We start from the raw sequence: 21129 nt of genomic DNA, 5'->3' as shown, positions 1-21129 counted from the left end.
GTTTAAAGTGACACACAGTAGTAACACACTTAGCACAGGCTGATGCACTTAAAGAAAGAACAACAACGCAGCAGGGCGGCTATTAGAACAAAGCAGAAACAGTGATGAAAAAGATATTTTGAAGAAAAACCAAACCGTCTTGTCTAATGAACCTGCTTTTGGTTTTAATGATTAACACAACACAACGCCGGCTAGGTATTTGAAATGGAAACCACAACCTCAGGTCTACACGGTGTCACGCTTCACTTTATACGGCTACCAAGACTGCAGGAGACAATAACACAGTCTTCCACTGATCAAAGGGGCTCAGTGTGTGTTACAGTCCAGACTGGTGCTAAAAAGTCTGTTCACCCAAATGATAAAACAAAACACATTTTTTCACTTAACTTTTGTTGTGTTTAGTAATTTTGGGGTTTATTTGCTCAGGTTTTGAGTTTTCTCTTCCTGAGATTTTGGCCTCTGCCCTAATACAATGGAGGGTACGTGGAATTTTAATTGTGATGCCTACAAAATTGACAAAATGACCCAAAAAAGTGTCTTTCCAGAAGAAAAAACTCCCGATGCAGTCGGGGTACTCACAAGAAACAGATTAAAGGGAGAATGAATGGTCATAAGCAATACAGGCTGAGATATCTTGGCCTGTAGTACCTTGTAGCCAATAGGTCAAACTACCAAAATGCTGGATCTTACACTTCCCATAATGCAACTTATTAGTTTTTTTGTTGTTGTGGTGCTTGGTAAACACCACCATCTTTCAAACCCCACGGCAATACAGACATTAAGTCTTCTCCAGGGTGGTACAAGACAACAGTTTTAGTTGAGTAGTACTTCCTTGTAGATGTATACATAAAATGTGTAGATTTTGGTGTAGTTTTCCTTTAAATGTACGTTTTATTGGTGAAATTTCCTTTACTTCCCTTTACCTCATCCTGGCCACAAAAACTACGCGTGGCTCGGTACCACTAAAGGTAAGTTTGAGAATTTGTTTTTAGGAATTTGACACTTTTAAGCAGATTTTTTGAAGATGCACACGGTGTTCATATATGTTAAAAGTACACATTAACACAGCACACTCGAAAGGGATGAGACTTAAACAAAAGACACCAGAGAGTCGTCATCAGTCGTCCTCCACGTCCAGCCGGGTGAAGTAGAAAGTTATCCTGGTCCCTTCGTCCGTGTCGTACAGCGCCTGGCAGGTGTACATGCCCTCCGCGTCCCTGTGGAGCTCCTCTATGACCAGAGCCGAGGCGTTGGCGGGCACCTGCATGCGGCCCAGGCTGCTGGACGGAGCCTGGAGCTTGGGGCCTTGTCCGTAGTTGTAGGCCACTGCTACGTTGCTATCAGTCCCCGGTTTGGTGAAGCCCCAGATGAAGATGGAGGGCAGGGTGGAACCACAGTCCAAGGTGACTGAGCCTCCCACCGTCGCTGTAGCGTGGGAGCGAATGTACTCCACCTCCTCGGGGTCCAGTATCTCCAGAGCTGTAACACAAGACGCCCGGAGCCACTTCCCCATTACTGTATGGAAATAAAAACTCATCGACAAAAAAACAGCCCCAACAAGCTCAGCATTGACAGATGTTTATTAGTAAGTGTCTTCAGAGAAGTTTTTACAAGACCTCACAGTTGGTTGGGAATGGACTGCGTCAGCTCTTGAGGATAAGCAACACATAATTAAACCCATTCTCAGTTTATCAGCCTCTGGCCTATTTGATGGATCAAACTTTATGACCCTCCCTCTGGCTGCGCTTAGCAATTCGACATAATAACGGCGGCACATTGTGATAAAGAGAAACTCTACTCGCCTCAACTTGTCTCCAACCCCACGTCTTTGTTGTTTCAAGGAAGCTAAAGTACAATTGGTCTTTTACCTTGTAGAGGAAGAGCCAGCCAGCAGAGGAGCAAGCAGATGTAAGGACTCATCCTCAGACTCCCTGTTGTGCCACGACGCTTCAACTGGAAGTCTATCACAGAGGTGAACACGTGTCTACCTCTCCGGTCCACACTGCTGTACACACTGAGAGCGATTGAGCCAGGCTGAAGGGCTCAAACTACACTGGAAACACTTTTAATTATTCATCGATGCATCCACCTCCCCAGCTTCAATTCACCTGTCTCTCCACCTCTTCCACTCACGACTGGGCTAATGGCTGGACTTGAGCGTGAAAGGTGTAGGGTGTCAGGATGATGCCATGGCTTCATTCATTATTGAACAACCCGGTGGAGCCAGTTTTAGAAATTCCATCACTTGAAATTCCATCACAACAACATAGAATTCAAAAAAAACACAGGGCCAGAAGCTCCCTTGCAAACACATGCTAGATATTATTTACCCTATTAAAGGCATGCAGTCAGATTCACAACATCTACTGATAGCTGCATTTCTCATGACTCAGGGAACGGCATTGTGCCGTCTCCAAGTTTGGGCGTGTGTGGAACAGGGAAGCACTGCACACACACACTCAAAAATGCATGGGTTTTTGCATAATTCATGTATGGATATTGAAATCCTTGAATGCATGTTGAAGCACACTCATGCAAGCATCTCTTGCATGGAAAAAAAGGCTCTGTTAAGATTAGATTCAGGAGGAACCAGTGAGCATCATTAGTGGTGTCACGCAGCAGCCACCAGTAAAAAACTGAGTTCCTCAGAGCCTCTGGCTGAAGTCTGGGCCTGATGGCTGCAAGAGGCTGAAGCTGAGCAGCCCACAGAGCTGCTCTCACTGGAGGCAGCCCCAGACTGAGGAGAAGGCTCTAATTAGTAGGGACGTAGAATTAGTAAGGACTTGTTCAGCTCTTTTGGGAGGGGGAAGAGGAGGGCTATATTTAGAAGGCCGCTGGAAGGCAGACAGACGTAATAAAATTGCAACATAAAACAACATGGTTTGTGAGGCCAGAGTGGACTAGAAGATGAAGTTCAAAGACGTTTTAAGGAAACACTGACAACTAGTAAACACATTGCACAGGGATGTGTCTGCTAAAATTGCAAAGAGGTACGGTGCAATGGAAAACCTGAAGATTACGTACAGAAGAGCAACATGTTGCAAATGAGCAAGGAGAACAGGAGAGCAAGTCAGAAACGAGTCAGAGAAGAGAAAAACAACAAGTTTATGAGGAGTTAACAAATTTGGGAGACTTTTAACTTAATTTATATTTTGGAAAGAACTAGTTGGAAGGCAGATTTATGTTGCTTGCACCCCACTGGCTGGAACCCTAGGGTATATAATAGGCATGTCTCGAAATACATGTTATTAACTGTGAAGGGCAGCTTTAGGCAACCCAGCCTACAGCCTGCCAGAAATCCATTCGCAACACTTTATTGCATTTGATCGGAATTAGGCCTTACATAAGCTGTACGACTATCCTCATATACTGTATAACACACAAGACGTTAGCTCACATGCAGAGCAGCTAGGCTGCAAACATTACCGTGACACTGCTGTGTTGCAGCTGCTACACCACGCTGTAATGTCTGACTGCGACAAAGGTGGAAGGGACTGGGATTTGTCATGAAAAAGTCCTGCTCTGTTGGACTAAGAGCTGACCGAATTCTCCCGTGGTGAAGCGCATCCTTGCTAAGGGCCTGCCACATCTGCTGGCTGCCTGCCTGATTCGCCGCCCTGCAACTTAAAGAAAAAAAGAATGGGTGATGGAAGAAGGCCTACTGGAAAATGAGCAGTTGAAAATGTTTTTGATGGCGGTCAGTGTGGGGGGGTGTTGGCCTCGGAGAAGGTCGGGGGGAGGGGGCGACACGGGAAGATTGCGTCTTATCTGGACCCTCTTTGAGCCATAAAAGCTTTCAGGTGCAGAGCCCCATCGAGTGGATCCGGCCAGGCCAAGCTCAAGCATCTATTTTCCTGTTCTTGGCAGCAGATGAGAGAACTGAATCAGACCCAGATAGCCGGGACTACATAGGGATCTGGGTAACACGTTACTGCCACCCCAATACGTGCCACCCGCCCCAACTGTGAGCGCTTGGCAACGCTGCACTTTATGTGAGCGCAAAGCTGGCAAAACAGGTGGGTTCCGCGAGCGTGCCCTGTGATTAGATCAGTCATTACCACTGGCTTTGTTGACAGCAGAGCGAACCTCTCATTTCACAGGACCACCTGTACTGGAATGACTTACTAAAGCTTAACAGCAGATGATTCAATCTCTGGATTGAAAAAAGAAAAGTCTTGGCTCACAGCGAGGATGTGTGTTTCCACTTATCATCTAATGAGATTTAGATTCACAGTGCCGTACAGCCACTGTGTTTGTTTTTGTACCTCAGGATTTTATCACTGTTGTCCAGTGTCCAACAATGTTGACTTCCTCTCGTTAGTGTAGCCATAGGCGTAGATTTGTGGTGGTGGGGGCTGGGGGTGCAGGGGATATTTCCCCCTCTAATATTTAGAAGAGGTAGATTTGTCCCTATCAAAACATTTAACAAGCCACTCCCCAAAAGAGGAAACACTCACGGGGCCAAGGACATGTACTATATATATAAATATATCCTTCTTACCTGTAAATATGTTTTTATAGTGGACCTCCCAGCGCACGTCTCCTTTCTCTTTTCGATTTCTCCCAAAATGAAGCTGCCTTTAAGTGGGATCGGAAACATCCAGATCTATAAACGATCTGACGGAAGCCAGCAACTGTGAAATAATGCAAAAATTGTTGCATACAAATTCACAAGAATGCAGGAAATTAAGTGTTTGACGCTCAAAATGTTCTGGCGGAAGACACCCCCCCCCCTTCCCCATTATATAACACATTACAACCCCACTGGTTATAATGTGCACACCCCCCCCCCCCACACACACACACACACACACAAAAACGCACCCTTGAGTGTAGGTGTCATCTGTGCACCACCGTCCACAGACTTTGAGTACAAGACGTCTCATGTTCTAGTTTATTTTATTTTATTTTATTTTATTTTATTTTATTTTATTTTATTTTATTTTATTTTATTTTATTTTTATTTTGTTTATTTTTATTTTTATTTTTATTTTTATTTTTATTTTTATTTTTATTTTTATTTTTTTTAATTTTTCTATTTATTTATTTTAATTTATTTTTATTTCTGGCCCTGGGACGCGTTCTCTGTCCCAGTGTAGTGTTTGTAATTGCTTGCTGCTGTTTACTTTTTGACTGCAGCTGTGAGGTTTTATCGTCCTCATCCTCCTCTTCTATTCCTCCTTCTTCAGCTGACGGTTGGGTCGGGGACCACACATCGCGGAGGTGGAGGCAGGGTAACATATATTAGCCAGGCTGCCGTACATTTCGGTCCTATCATCATTCATCTAGCAGGCAGGCAGAGCGGAGGTGAGCGAGGCTGTGCAGAGTCATGGAGGCCCACTCCCACCCCCATGACCCCCCATTTCCCTCCTGGCTCACTCATCTCATGGCCTCAGACTTCGCCATGCTGGCGACCTCTGCACAGGGCTCCCTGTAGGGCCTCAACCTGAATCACAGAGCAGAGCACAGCTGACTGGCCTTGGGACAGGAGCAGCAGGAAGGGGCCTCTCTCCTCCACTGAGCCCCACGAGTGCACCGGCACAAAATATTGTTTTACAGAAAGAAAGCTACAAATAATCTCTGCAGTCCTCCAGCTATGGACAAATGCACAAATTGTTGTCTTCCTAATGGCTAGAAACAGTGTGGAACTGGATCAAGTGACCAAATAGGTCCAGAAAATTGTCCAATAAAATGTAAATAATACTAAAACAATATTACCGTAAAGGGATTTTTTCTTTGCAAACTATTTTCAATAGCATAGCATCATACTCAACATGTTTTTTCTTTTCTTTTTAATGTAAGCCAAAAGGGGAAACAAAGAGAAACTGAGCCATTTAGTGTTGTTGGTCTCCAAATCAAAAAACAAGAAAACCAAAGTTATGTAACAGGCCAATTTTGGTTTTTTGCAAATTCCTTTTTGTCACTATTCCGTTTCGAATTGAAGAATGTAGAAAGATGTGTACATGGAGCTTTTTACGGTGCACATTAATGGAGAACCGGGGAAAACTCTGGACCCTTGGGTGCACGTTGCTGAGGCTGCGAAGTCCGGCCTCGTAGCCGTGTTTGGTTCCTGGTCTTACGTCTGTCTGTGTATATGTCTGTTTGTGTATCTGTCTCTGTTTCGGCGTGTGTTGTTTTTGTCTCCCTCCCTCCCATCTTTCCTCTCTATGTTCTTTTTTTTTCTTCTTTTTATTTAATTTCCATCCATCTATCTTCATCCGCTTTTCCGGTATCGGGTCGCGGGGGCAGCAACTCCAACAGGGGATCCCCAAACTGCCTTTTCCCGAGCCACATCAACCAGCTCCGACTGGGGGATCCCGAGGCGTTCCCAGGCCAGGTTGGAGATATAATCTCCCCACCTAGTCCTGGGTCTTCCCCGAGGCCTCCTCCCAGCTGGACGTGCCTGGAACACCTCCCTAGGGAGGCGCCCAGGAGGCATCCTTACCAGATGCCAGAACCACCTCAATTGGCTCCTTTTGACGGGAAGGAGCAGCGGCTCTCTAAGGGAGACCCCAGCCCCTCCTGAGGAAACCAATTTCGGGCGCTTGTACCCTGGATCTGGTTCTTTTCGGTCATGACCCAGCCTTCATGACCATAGGTGAGGGTAGTAACGAAAACTGACCGGTAGATTGAGAGCTTTGCCTTCTGGCTCAGCTCCCTTTTCGTCACCACGGTGCGGTAAACTGAATGTAATACCGCACCCGCTGCTCCGATTCTCCAACAAATCTCCTGCTCCGTGGTCCCCTAACTCGAGAACAAGACCCCAAGGGATTTAAACTCCTTCACTTGGGGTAAGCACTCCTTCCCTACCTGGAGAAAGCCCTCCATCGGTTTCCAGCTGGGAACCATAGCCTCAGATTTGGAGGTGCTGATCCTCATCCCAGCCGCTTCACACTCGAAGTGAACCGGCTGCGAACCGATCCAGGTAGTGGTGATGGTCACGTGTTCGTAATTGATTGTTGCTGTTTACTTTTTCAAAATAAAATAAAAAAAATCATGATAATGTTAAAAATTATATAAAAAGATATCCAGCACGTATCAGAACTGGGTGTTTTGTCCTGACAGGAAAAAAAATCATTGACGAGTTTCCACAGGTGAAGATTCAACCAAATCACTGCTGCATTGTCATTTTTATCACCAGGTGCTCAGTTTCAAGACTTAGAGAGCGTGTCCCCAAATCTTTTCTGGCATTAATCAGCAAAACTGTGTTTCTTAAGCAGCCTTGAGTCTGAAAATCCAAGTCCGTCGTAATAAAGCCCAGACGACTGATCGATCCAATCCACCAACCAGCCCCTCTAACGCTTAATAATTACCATGTTATGGTATAATGACTAAATACAATGCTTTGGGATGATCACTTCCATGGCACCAAACTTACATCATAGCAAGTCCTTTAGTTTAATGGTTGGTGTTGACATCTTGTTTTTCTCAAAATCATTGGGCTAAGCTTATTTAACTTCTTCCCACTTGTGTAAACAATTCATTTGAATCAAGTGTTGTTCTCTTGAGACTAGTGGACAGATCTTCTTATTCTGCCTTGTTCCAAGATGTTTGCACTCACAGAATTGTGTAACAAGAAAAGCCACAGTCCGTGGAACAGGACTTGTCTCACTCCGCTGAAGGACACAATGTTAAAGCTACAGTGCGCGTCTATCTTATAGTAATGAACGTCCGTTACATTCAAGACATTGGCAAATGAGATGATACAAAGCTAATTAAGCCTATCAGCTCCACACAACTCTCTCTGTGTTTCTCAGTATGGCTATGTTCACAGAATGGCGTAGTTTCGCACACAGCAGCTCGAGTGATGCGTTTCACGTCACCGCTGAGAATGAACAACAGCAACAGTCAGCTTTGGAGACAAAGAGGAAATCAAAACTACAACATGATGAGCTTTTCTGAAGAGTCCATCATGTATTTTAATCCTCTGTCTCCTCCTTGATTTGACGGGTTAACTAGCAGTCTGGCATGGACAGACCTTCCTCTTCCCTAACCCTAAAACCTTTTAAAAAAATTTAATGATTGTAATTTTATTCATTAAAATTAAGCAGGAGTGGAGGAGACCTTTCATTTAAAGTTTTATGTTCCCGCGGTCCGTCCTGTCCTGTGGTCCTTTGGCCCTGCTCTGAGCATTTGGCCTTCTTTTAAACAACTTTTTAGAACCGAACCAGGTCTTTTAAGGAGAATTTAAGTGTTTTACTCACACCGGGGGTCCCCTTGTGCCCGTGCCCCTCGCAGCGCCCATCCAGGGCACTGCGTTCTACCCTGACCTAACCCTAAGCCAGCGGGACGATCTGACTAGTCCACACAGCATTCCAGGATGGGAGAAAAATGTTCTCTGGTTTATTGGCATTTCTTTAAACCAATCACAATTGTCTTGGGTGGCGCTAAGCTCCGGCTGGAGAAACGGTGCCTCTGCAAAATAGTCTCGGGAAGGAACTTGTTTTGGTGGAACATGCGTACATTCAAAAGTCATTTTAGTCGTGCAACAGAAAACTCAGATTGGACAGATAGTCTAGCTAGCTGTTTGGATTTACCCTGCAGAGATCTGAGGACCAGGTAACCATAGTCCTCAGAAATCCACTAGAACGCCAACACAAAGGAAGTGGAAGGTGACGGACAGCCGGCCAAAATGAAAGACATCTGGCGGAATATCTGGCGTCACCTGAACAATCCCGGAAGTGGAACTTTGTCGATATAGACTAGTTAACTAGCAACTGCATGGAGGATGGGTCGGGGGCCTTGTATCATGTGGATGCGCTGACAGTGTTGTTGTCATTATTTAGAATCCTTCATGGGGGAAACTAAGCACTATAGCTTTAAGACTCAGGGCTCTGTTTGAAAGATCTAAGGGCACTGCATGAAGCGCCTGGCGCAGGTGTGTTTAGAAAAAGGTGTTTTGGGCGTAACATGCAATAAACCAATCAGAGTGTCATCTCCCATTCTCTTTCAAAGCCAGGTGCATTTGTACCTTGGCACATTGCTATTATGATGGTAGTCTAAAAGTCATATTTTTATTTGTAATCTTTTGCATGTGTGTGTGCTGCTGTGCTTCCTTGTGTGTGTAACAAGTATAGTGTGAATGTGCTCTGCATAATGAAATGCAGTGCTATTGACTTTAGACCAGGCTTTTGTTGGTCAATGGCGTAATCGCTTCCCGCTGCCTCAAGATAAAATACACCAATGATTCACCTGAACACACCTCCCTGTAAGACCATAAGACCAGCATGCCCATGGCCGCAAAGATGGAGGCAGGTGCATTTGCTATTTGAACGACGTGGTTGAAGAATGGGAAATTATCAACTGCGTTGGTCTTAACCCTCCTTTTGTCCCCTTTAAAAAATGTCTTTCTCCAAAATATGGGTTTCTTTTTAACCAAATTACCACAAAAAAATGGATTGGATTCCTTTCAACGCTGTTTGCAAATACAGTTGATCTCTTTCATTCTTGACTAAACTCATCTGTACGTTCCTCTTATTTTAACTATTGGTCAAAATAATTCATAATGTCTGTATTAGGTATAATTCTATATAAATAAGGGTTATTGACCATGAATTCCAAAAGGTGCTGTAAAACTAGTGGTAGTAAGGTGGAGTCAGTCAAAACTTTAAAAAAGTCTGAAAAAGGGAGGAAAATGTCAAATTTTTGTCCCAGGAGGACAACACAAGGGTTAAATTAGCAGAGACACTTGCGTCCTAGGGACATCATGGAGACAGTTAGATACAAACCCGGATGTCAGGTCTACAGGTTGAGTCTTTCCCTTGTCAACTATTGTGTTTTCCCCAAATGAGTTACTGATTTTTAGACCTTCTATTTAAAAACGGCTTGATAAATATTGCATAGTATAGCTGATGTAAATGGAGCTTGCCCCCCCCGGACCCCTCCTTGGTTTGGGCTGAGCCCTGAATGTATATATGAAAGAATGTATAACGTCTGGCTCCGCCCCTGGGGACAACATAACTGATTCAAAACCTATTCCTCTTGATCTTTATGATCTTTGAGAATGGTCTGTAATATAAAATAATGCATAAAAGGAATTGTAATTCATGGGGTTTGTGAGATTATGAGGTCACAGAATGCTAAACAGGGTCTGACTGTGGTCTCTTTCGTACATGCTAGGTTGGGTATGGGAACCACAGGACTACAGAGGGCCTGGCACTCTCCCTCTCTCTCTTACTCTCTCTCTCTCTCTTCTCTCTCTCTCTCTCTCTCTCTCTCTCTCTCTCTCTCTCTCTCTCTCTCTCTCTCTCTCTTTCTGGTGAAGCAGAAAGCAGGTCCATGTCAGAGAGCGTGTGTGAAGTCCTGGACGAACTGACCTGGAAAGAGCCAGATGGGGATTGGGGTTTAAGTACCGAAGAGGCCTTCTGCAAACAACATGTGGAAAGGCTTTGGCGGCTAATGTAGCATGGAGTATTTATGTACTGAGCGCAGACTTGACCACTGTCCATCAGGATCTGGGGAGCAGATACGCCACATGCAGCCACCACTTGGGCAACGATTCCCACATGACCACGCTGTCTGGACCAGTGGTGGGGGAAGTACTTAGATCCTTTACTGTAGTTAACCTACTAATGCAAAACTGTACAAAAACTCTGTTACAAGTGATAGTCCTGCATTGAAAATATTCCCTAAAGGTGCCCTGCCACACGTATTTCGTTACTTTGTGATAATGTCTAAAGTTCTACCGTGGACTCTGTACCTTGGATCCCTTGTTTCTAGTGTGGTTTAGAAAGCCTGCAGGAAGACTCAGCTCCATTTGGGCCAGTTCTCATTAATATTCAACGAGCTAAGCTGCTTGACTCCGATTGGCTAACAACTAGCCAATGAGAGCCTGGCAATCAGCATCCTTCACCCAGCACAACTGGGCGAGCTCATGAATAGTAATGAGCTCAGGCAACATGATGTCAGACTGACCAGCTGTTGTGATTGGTCTGATTTCTCCTCTTATTATTTTGTTCGTCTCTAGAGCTGAGAGAGGAGGTAGCAGTTCATTTTCCCATTCACAACACACACACATGTGGATCTGACATATTTCAAGAAATGCAAGTAAAAACAGTGTTGTGTGGCAGGGCACCTTTAAGTAAAAGTATGTAATAAAGTAACATCACAAAAATAAAGAATTAAAAGTAAAAGTAAAAGTGGTGTGCACAATGCAGATAAATCCTCCCATTTTAGAAAGTGTAAAGGATCCAAACAGTTCAGGTCTTTTTCATTTATAATAATCATCAGATTTTATAATCTACATGTGTTTTGTGTGCACAAATCTTAACGTGTAAAGTAACTAAAACTGCCAGATGAATGTAGTGTAGTAAAAATACACTGTTTCTCTCTGAAATGTAACGGAGTAGAAGTAGAAACCGGCATGAAAAGAAGAGACTCAAGTAAAGTACAAGTACCTCAACATTTGGACTTAAGTACAGTACTTTAATAAAAGTTCTTAAAGTTACAATCCACCACTGGTCTGGACCCCGCCCCCTCCCCCACCGCCTTCTGCTCCAGCCTTTCTCCCCACGGGACCCTCACTCTGCTCCTGGTTCAGCTGTTAAGTGAACAGTAGCTCATACCCACAATCCTCTCTGAGCAGGTGGTCTGTCATACGTCTCTTTGTTTTCCAGAGTGTCCCATGGGCAGCTGAGGGCCGAGAGCTAGAGGAACATGATAAAACACAACGCTTTAGGCGCCTTCTCTGCTTCAATTCCTTTAGTCAGAGTGTCATCATATCAGATCAGTAGAGAAATACAGTGGTTTTCTCAATTAACCCTCCTGTTGTCTTGTCAAATTTGACCCTTTTTCAAAAGGTTTCTACATAAGAGATTTGGGTTTCTTTCAACCAAATTGTCAAAAATAAAAAAATAACAAGGACGGATCCCTATGATGTTCCTTACGCCTAAAGTAATAAAAAAAAAAACTATCAGTACAGCACTTTCATTACATTTGGTTTTAATCAATTTTATAGCGTTGGAAAAAAAGTGGAAAGAATGCTAAAAAAAAAAAGTGGAAAGAATTGTTTAAAATAGCTCCAAAAAACAACAAAAGCGTCAAAAAGCGCAGAAAGAAATGGATAAAAACGTTGGAAAAAGTGACAAAAACGTCAGGAAAGTGACAAAATTGTCAAGAAAAGACAACCAAATAGTTTTAATGTTAAATTCATACCCAGAAAAAAAGGTCGATGGGAAGACAACACAAGAGTTATTATTTTACCTGGTGGTTTTACATACTGTTTTACAAAGCTGTAGGGCCATGTTGAAGGCCAAAGTGGAGCCAGTAAGTCTTCTCAGACATCATTACAAAGAAATGTGAATATTGTAAAAAGGGACAGCCAAGGGCTTAAGCCCTGAATGTTTTCTCAAAAGCCCTGGATTATTAACCCTCTATTGCATGAATTAGTTTTTAAGCATGGTAAAAATGTCTTGATGTGTTTTTTATGACTGGTTAAATAATGCAATTGTAAAAAAAATAAAATAACAATAATAATTAAGGGGGGGGGGGGGGGGGGGGGGGGGGTAGTTGGTAATTTGTTGCTATATTGCAACAATGCGCATTTGTGGAAAGTGCCAAAAAATCCATTATTTCTTTAAAAACATGCTTTTATTGAAAAAAATACCAAGTAAATTCAACTTATATGCCATACGGCAACAAATTAATTTAAGCCTTTTACAGAAAACGATATAGCATTTTAACTGGTCTAAATGAGGGAAATTCAAAGTTTATTTACCCCAGATAACAGATGACATTTTTTTTTTGAAAGAAAAGCTTCTAAGATTAAGAAAAACAACTACATTTTGGCTGGTACAGGAAAAGGGGCAGGGAAACAGGATTTCCTGGTTAAGTGAAGTCATCCAGTTATTAACACTTAAAAATATAAGACCTAAGAAAAAAACTAAGAAAAAGAATTTGTTGCCATATGGCAACACCATGCAATAGAGGGTTAAGTTGTTTTTTTTAAACTTCAACTTTGTGTCATTTCCCTGTCTCTGTCTCTCTGACCGGATTGGACAATGAATGGAGCAATATTTCTACTACTGAGGAATTATCGCTGTTCATTCTGTGAACTCTAGATTTTTAACTTTAAATAGTAACGTCAGGCAGTTTTGGCCTCTCTTTAAGTGGCAAAAGTGAAAATGAGTCACCCTCAACATTTGTTGTGTTCTCGTCGCAGAATGATGAAGACAACACAAAACAGGATGAAGGCTCTACAGGCTGAATCTTCCCTTGGCAGCTATCATCTTTTAAGATTAAGATTAAGATTAATGCATCTTTTATTGGTCCCACAAGGGGAAATTACAATTTATACTCTTTTGTCATTGCAAACATTACACACAGGCCTGAACTACACACACATGCATGCGTTAAAAGTAAAGATGTCAGAGTGATGTGCAGATTTTTAGGCATTCCATTATCAAGCATGCTTGAAAAATAGTGCAAACAGTTCTGGAAATGGAACTTTATTTCCCCCCCTCCTAGTTTTGGGATCGGACATTTTCCTGTTGATCTTCATGATCTTTGAAAAAGGTCCGTAATATAAAATACTAAATAAAATAGGTGTAATTCATGGTTTGTGAGATCATGAGTTCAGGGAGTCAGCGTTGTTTAGATGATTACCTTCTCAGGTTCTTTTCTCTCGTTTTTGTCACAAATGGTGTCCATTGTTAAATGTGTTTGTACCGGTCAAATTTGACCCATTTTTTAAAAAGTTTCCACATCAGAAATTTGGGTTTCCTTCAACCAAATTGTAAAGAATAACGTGGATGGTTCCATACAACGCTCCTCACGTGTTAAACAATTGATCAGTTCACTATTTTCATTGAATTCGGGTGTTTAAGATAAAGAATCAGAAATAATCGACAAAGACATTGTAAAAAGTGAGAAAGAACTCCGGGAAAAGTTAGAAAAGATCAAAAAGCGACAACAAATGTTGAGGAAAGCTTTAAAAACTTCAAGAAAATAACTACAAAAATGTCCACAAAAAATCAACAAAGCACTTTGGGAAAAGTGACACAAGTGTCTCAAGGAGGTTTTAACTAAATGTTGGGCCACGGAAAGACAACACGAGGGTTAAAGGAACAATTCAACATTTTGGGAGACACGCTTTTATGCTTTCTTGTCGAGAGTTGGATTGATACCATTCTAATATCTTTACAGTAAATATGAACCTACAGCCAGCCACTGGCTATCTTAGCTTAGCATAAAGACTGGAAACAGAGGGAAACAGCTGGCTCTAGCCTTTAGTAAAACAAACATGCCTACTAAACTAGTTAACATGTTACATCTTGTTTGTTGTTGCCAATCATCCCAGATTTACAAAGTATTGATCTCTCAGTTTGAATGTTGCCTAATACTTAATACTTACACTTTTTTGATGACAACTAACTGAACATGTACTAAATGTTCACTGCGATGGATTAAGTCAAAGTTGAAAGCCATTGCATATGGTGTTCCACCGTGTTCTGAAATTAATTAATGGGCATAGCTTGAAGTTGGCAAAAGCACAGTTCAGAAACTTAAAACTGCAGCTTTCAAAAACGGTTAGCAGGAATGTTAAGTGTGCATAATGATGAGTGGTGATTGGGCTAAAACAGGCATACACGCAGGTGCTTGAATAGCATCGGGCAGATGCCAACGTCCTTGGTTTTCCTTCAGTGTCACACGACATGTGTCATCGTCACTGTGACCCTCGTTTTCTTCTTCAAACTGTGCACACTACAGCATTTGGGAAACACTTTGCATTATTGTCCAATTCATCACCAGATGTACGACAGTGAGTTATCAGACCCAACAGAAGCCAACACTGTGGCATGCTGACAATTTCGATGTTGAGACGTTTCCCTAAAACCGAAAATTAGCTTCAAAAATGCTTTAAACGTGACAGTGAAATTACTGTCTGGTTTCCACTGGCGTAATGGAGTTGTCAAACATCGTTTAACTCCTTCGTCTTCTGGCAAAACAACACTGTGTGTGTAATTTACGAGCACACCACTAATTTGTAAAGGTGTGTGTGTGTGGGGGGGGGGGGGGGGGGGGGGGGGAATGCTGGCTGGCACGATGCTTGCTGATTCAAGAGTGGTAGACATGTGACGCAGCAGAGTCTTTCAGTCGGCATCCTACAAGAGTTTACCTAACATGCAGATTGAATATTTTACGTTAAAATGCATCAAAAATCAAATTAAAATCAGCTTCTTCCATTCTCTTAACCCATGTCTTGTCCTACCGTCGACTTTGCACTTGATCAAGGAGGACGCGGTCTTCATGAAGTATAAATTATCCCTCAACTCTATTTCATACCTTCTAGCCAATTTTTTTTAATTTTTTTTTTATTGATCCCCAGTGTGGAAATTACAATTAACACTCAATTTGTTAGAACACACAGGCCTAAAATACACACACATACTCAGGTCCTATACATGCACCAATGGAGAAATGTCAGAGGGGGGGGGGGGGGGGCTGCGACTGTTAGACAGGCGCCCCGAGCAGTTTGGGGGTCGGTGCCTTGCTCAAAAGCACCTTGGCAGGGCCCAGGAGGTGAACTGGCCACACCCACGACTTCATTCCAACGCATTACCACTAGTTTCCCACCTAGTTTTGAATTTATGATGAATAAACCTTACTTAATGTACATAATTATACCTTATTTTGGAGTAAAATAAGCAGACATTTTGAATTAGATTCTAATTGTAGAGAGGATCTAATTGTAGAGAGGATCAGATAAATACATGTTGATGGATTATCACAGACTGGTATATGTCAATGATAAGTCAGGATACTGTTTTGAAACCATTTCATTATTTGTAATATTTCTGATAAAGAAACCTTGAAAACGCGTCAAATTTGACCCCAAGGCAAAGCAAGGGTTAAGTGGAATCATGCTCAACTTCACACCAACTTCACACTAATCATTATTGTTCCTGTGACTTTCTGCACCTGACAACATGCCTTCAGGCTACAGAGTTTTGAAACCTTAGACTTAGAGGAGTAAATATATCTGTATCTCCAGTGACTTAATGGAACCAACTATGATCTCAGCTAATATCAAGTCAGTTCCCAACTCCCATGCTGCTACTAATGTTTGTTTGCATTACTCCACCCGTCTGTTGGCTCAATCTGAACCTCTACAACTGGTGATTAGCCTTTGCGCTGACATATTTATGTTGTTTCTGGGAAATAACAGCAATGAAATCACTTTTTATTCGGCAACAAAAGAACCGAAGAAATGTATCGCTAGTATGGTATTTAAGCTTTATGGTCACTTTGAGTAAGTTGAAGGAGGATAGACCTAATCTTTCTAGCATATAGAGAGACTTTGTTCTTGTTTTAATTCAAACTGATGTAGAGAAAACACAATATTTCTATTTTCATATTCTATTTTTACACTGATGTTGACACACGCAGCCAACAGTGGCTCAATGTGTCTCTCAATGGAGACTCATATCAGATATGGACAGCGCTATAAATTTAAATACTTATTAGATCACCAGCCAACACGGCTGGTAGATTTTTAAAGTTACTAGCCAATCAGATTTTCCACTAGCCACATGTTTTGTTGTTTTTCTCCTAATAACTTTACTTTAATTTCAGCTCCGCTGGTTTGTTTTGCGCCGCTCCGTTTGTCTTCTCCGTTTCAGCGTGGCTCATGATCGATACCGCACAAAGCCAATGGTTGCGTGACACGTCACAACATAGTGGTCTTGGGAAATGGAAAGTTACAACTGCAAGTAATGTAGACACACACAAAATGTCTAATTTGTAACCTTCCTGTTGTCCTCGGTTCAAATTTGACCCCTTAAAAATATATCTATATCTGAAACATGGGTTTCCTTTTAACCATATTACCACAAAAAAATGGATTGGATTCCATACAACGCTCTTTGCAAACACAATTGATCACTTCCATTCCTCTGATCTTAACTATTAGTCAAAATAATTCATAATTTCTGCTTTTTTAACTCAACTATTCGGTGCAATTCTATATTAATGAGGGTTATTTACAATGAATTCCAAAAAGTAGTGTGAAACTAGTGGTAGTAAGGTGGTGGTAATGAAAACTTTAAAAAAAAAAAAAATCGGAAAAAGGGACAAAAATTACAATTTTTTGTCAGTTTTTGACTCGGGAGAACAACACATGTCTTAACCTGCATTTGGCAGGTTGGAAGGTATCAATTAAATCCCTGGATATGGAGATGCTTATAATTCTGCTGCCTTCTAATTATATATATTATAATTATAATGTAACTGATTAACATCATAAAGAAACTGCATGCTGTATTGTATGAATTTTTAATAAAAAGTTAAAGGCTAAATAGCTGGCTTTAGCCACCAGTTTATTGTTTTGAACTCCGGTTAAAAGCTAAAAGCTAATCCTTATAGCCTCTGAAACTGATTGTACATTATATAACCATATTAATAAATATGGTCTCCCTGAGTTTCGCTGCATACAATGAAACATGGCTTAAAGTACAGGTCCGCCTAGACCCACACATTAAAAAATAATGTTAAAGGAACAACACACTGGTATTTATGACTCGGCGGGACAGTTTCCCGTAATCTCAAACACCTCGGTGTGACACGTGACAGATGTTTCCAGGCATGACAGAGGTTAAAACCCTCCATCAATCCCTCTCGTCTTTCTCTTCCCTTCAGCTACTTTACAAGCTTCTAAAATGGATACTTGCTCATTCCGAAGTGGTTTCTGCTTATGTGAAGGAGGTCACGAGAGCTTTTCAGGTAGGAAAGAGGTCAGTCATTACTCGTTATTCGGACCCAAGGAATTTTGCGAGTGGAACGAGACTTGGGTTGTCAGTGTTGGAAAAATGAACTGTATATATATTCTTTGACTGGATGATATTGTTGTTTCCCAGTGTGGATTACCACTTAGACGTGTATGAAGAGTTACATCTAGAATGGTGGAGTTACGGTCCTTTTTTCAGTTCAGCAAAGTACATTCTACAGCATTGTGCAGAACAATGTTCAGACACAACACCATGTTATATTTAACTTGAATGTGCCCTGAAGGTGAAATATAAAAGAATAGATGAGGAGACTCTGTGAATACTTTTATCAGCAGCTCAAGTTTGCACACACATGGCAACACGAAGCCGTACTCAGAGACTCGGCTCTGTTCCATAAACTCATACCTTTTCCAAAACCACTGACACTGGCACCGGCATGCTTCCATTCACACGTACAGTAGCCAGGTAAACAAACACCGGCTACAAGCCATGTCTACATGGTCTGTGGGTTTTACAGAGTGACACACAAGTATGTGACCGGCTGTTGCTGTCTCCACTCGCTGCATGGTTGTTGTAAGGTAAAGACATTAAAGCATTACATTTTTTTTGAACCCCGAAGTGCCTTCCCCCCATCTGGAAGCAGTAGAGGACTTGTCTGAAAGATAAAAAAACGATATGAATCGCTGCTGGCAACTCAAATGTCCAGTCTGGGATCAATTACTAAGACAGGATAGAGAGAGAGAGAGAGAGAAGGGGGGGGGGAGCACAGATTCTATATCACAGTCAGGTCCAGCATAGGCATGTAGCCCACATACACCCACACACACACACACACACACACACGCATGCATATACACACACACACACTTACACTAAGCAAACTGTTCCATGACCCGAGCTTGTGCGCACAGTTCCCAGTGTCTGCTTATGGATTGGCTGTGATTGCCCCCCCCCTTCCCCCTCCACACACACACACACACACACACACACACACACACACACTGCATTTAACAAGCGACTGATGGCAGTTCCAGATGAGGCCGCTCTCAGCCAGCTGCTCTGTCATGTGGGTTTGGGGGCAAGGATTTCTGCTAGGATCAATAGAACAAGATGGTTGTCTCTTTTCACAGCTCTGTGTAGTTTTCCAGCTCGAAAGAAATCTCTAACAAACATGAAACATTACATGATGCAATGTTAAGGATCATTTTCCCAGATTTATGTTCAATGTCCGAGTTTGTCTAGCATTTCTCTAAACTGATATTCATACAGTTCCGCACCATGAAAACATCTGCACGGCTGTCTCAATGCAATGCATTGTGGGATGCTAAAGACAGAGGGGGGGGGGGGGGGGGGGGGGAGGTTGGAGGGAATATGAATAACACAAAGTAAAAACAGCCAGCACAGGCAGGAGGGGAGAATGGGAGAGAGACAAAAGGATTTAATAGGATCCAGATTGTTTGGAGCGCTGGCTGTTTCAAAGGGAGTCGCTGCCATGTGTACGTCTACACTTAGTGTGTTTGTTGGAGAGCTGAGCAGGCTTTCAGGGCTTTACAAAAAAAGGTCACTGCAACACCTCCACTCTCCATAATCTTTTTAGGGTCAAGCTTCAGTTCCCAAATAGTGCAGGACCTCACCTCATGTGGCCCCTTTAAAACTTCCGAGGCATGGCTTGCCCTGTGTCTCCCGGACCCTTACAAATTGAAATACACACGGTTGCAACTGGTTGGATGTTCCACATTTTTGTACAGTGATATTTTTGATTTGTGGGCTTCTAACATGTAGTCAGATTAGTCAGATTAATCTGAGATGAGTTACTTATAAGCAGGGCCACACGATGTCTGCAGATGCCGAATTTTGCCGAATTTTCCGGAGATTAAAAGAAAAAATGTCACATTAAACTCTGAATGTGAACACGTCACCAATGCAAGCGGAAACACAGAATGCCGAATTCCACGGATTTTCATTCTGGATCACTGCTGAAAGCTGTTTTCTTTTTGATAGTGTAATTATTACAATATATAAAAATGAAACATTTCCAGTATTGACGGTACATTAGAGCGGTGGTTCCCAAAGTGGGGTTCAAGGAACCCCAGGAGTCCAAGAGGGGGTTCCAGGGGAAATGTAGAGTCATTAGAATCATTTGATTTCACTATAAATCCATCCATACGTAACAGTGACAGTTTGGTCATGTGTAGAGATGGAAGAAGTATTCAGATCCTTTACTTTAGTAAAAACACCACACCGTAAAAATACTCCGTTACAAGTAAAAGTCCTGTGTTCAAAATGTAACTTAAGTAAAAGTAGGTGAGTATCACCAGGAAAATGTACTTCAAGTATTAAAAGTAAAAGTACTTAATGCAGAAAACCCTCTCATCTTAGAAAGTGCAAAGGATTAGAGGAGGAGTAGAAGAACAAAGCAAAGACTTAAGTAACAGTACAGTACTTTTAAATAAGTAAGTAAGTAAAGTAAATTTACTTAGTTACATTCAACCACTGGTTATGGGTTTCATACTCTTTCTGTAATAAAACATCTAAAAGCAAAAATCCTATCAGGTGGGGGGCCCTGGGACACAATCTTATGAAATGGGGGTCCGTGGTCTATTTTGTGTCAGTTTAGGGGTCCTTGAAGGGAAAAAGTTTGGGATTTTTTTTTAATGTGTTTAATATAAGTGTGTGCAATAGCAATTACTTTCATCCACAGAAGAAACATACGTTTGTGCATGGACAAAAAAATTCTTTGCAGTTGGACTGCCAGTTGGACTGCCCTCTGGAAAGAGGTTCCGCAGCATCCGCTGCAGGTCCACCAGGTTCTGCAACAGCTTTTTCCCCACTGCCATCAGACTGTTGAACTTCTGATCCATAACTGAACTCTGCACCTATTGCACGCCATCGGGTATTTAAATGCTGCTGAACTTTTAGCCATTCAGTTCCTCTCTTTTTTACTCTTTTTTACTCTTCAATTGCACACTGTTCATCCCCTGCACTGTTTACACTTGATCACTGCTGCACTTCTGTATAACTATTTGTAAATAATCCGGAAATGTATTCCATTGCACCTGGAATATCATTGCAATATTTATAAGCTGTATGCAACGCAATTTCGTTCTGTATGCACTCTTGTACATATAAAATGACAAATAAATAAAGTTGAAGTTGAAGTTGAAGTTGAAGACTATGTTGCAGAGTATTAGGAATGTTCTGCCAACACAGCACCCAATTGGCAGTATATACAATATCTGGAACATCTGGATTTGCCAGCTTTTAAAAGACATCTGGAGTGGGATGTGAACATTCTCAAAGCCTAACTCTGCTTGGGCTTTTCTGTGAGTCATACCTGTGCAAAGGAAGGGAATGGCGAATGACCGGGACCATGATTCAAATACATCAGAGTAACTCTACTGCCACC

The 21129-nt window shown here is 42.1% G+C and overlaps 1 protein-coding gene across 1 annotated transcript; it reads right to left on the bottom strand.

The window, feature by feature from the left end:
• Positions 1–150: 150 nt before the first annotated feature.
• Positions 151–20584, bottom strand: LOC116681993 (uncharacterized). The gene is made up of 3 exons (XM_032509696.1): positions 20436–20584; positions 1869–2014; positions 151–1479 (listed from the first exon to the last, which is right to left on the bottom strand). The coding sequence occupies exons 1-3, from the start codon at positions 20582–20584 to the stop codon at positions 1118–1120; spliced, it is 657 nt and encodes a 218-aa protein (XP_032365587.1). The 3' UTR covers positions 151–1117.
• Between the last annotated feature and the right edge of the window lie 545 nt (positions 20585–21129).

The sequence above is a fragment of the Etheostoma spectabile genome, chromosome 3 (genome assembly GCF_008692095.1).
Source record: "Etheostoma spectabile isolate EspeVRDwgs_2016 chromosome 3, UIUC_Espe_1.0, whole genome shotgun sequence".
NCBI lineage: Eukaryota > Metazoa > Chordata > Actinopteri > Perciformes > Percidae > Etheostoma > Etheostoma spectabile.
Note: the sequence above shows the minus strand (reverse complement) of the source record. Positions and strands in the feature narration are given on the sequence as shown.

Bases quoted from the DNA above. Each gene is read 5' to 3' on its own strand.
- LOC116681993 (XM_032509696.1), bottom strand. From the start codon at position 20,584: ATGGATCAGAAGTTCAACAGTCTGATGGCAGTGGGGAAAAAGCTGTTG. The intron at 2,015-20,435 runs GTATGTTTCTTC...AATCGCTCTCAG, and splicing joins TTTTTTGTCCATGCACAAAC to TGTGTACAGCAGTGTGGACC. The intron at 1,480-1,868 runs GTAAAAGACCAA...CTTGTGTTACAG, and splicing joins GCTGGCTCTTCCTCTACAAG to CTCTGGAGATACTGGACCCC.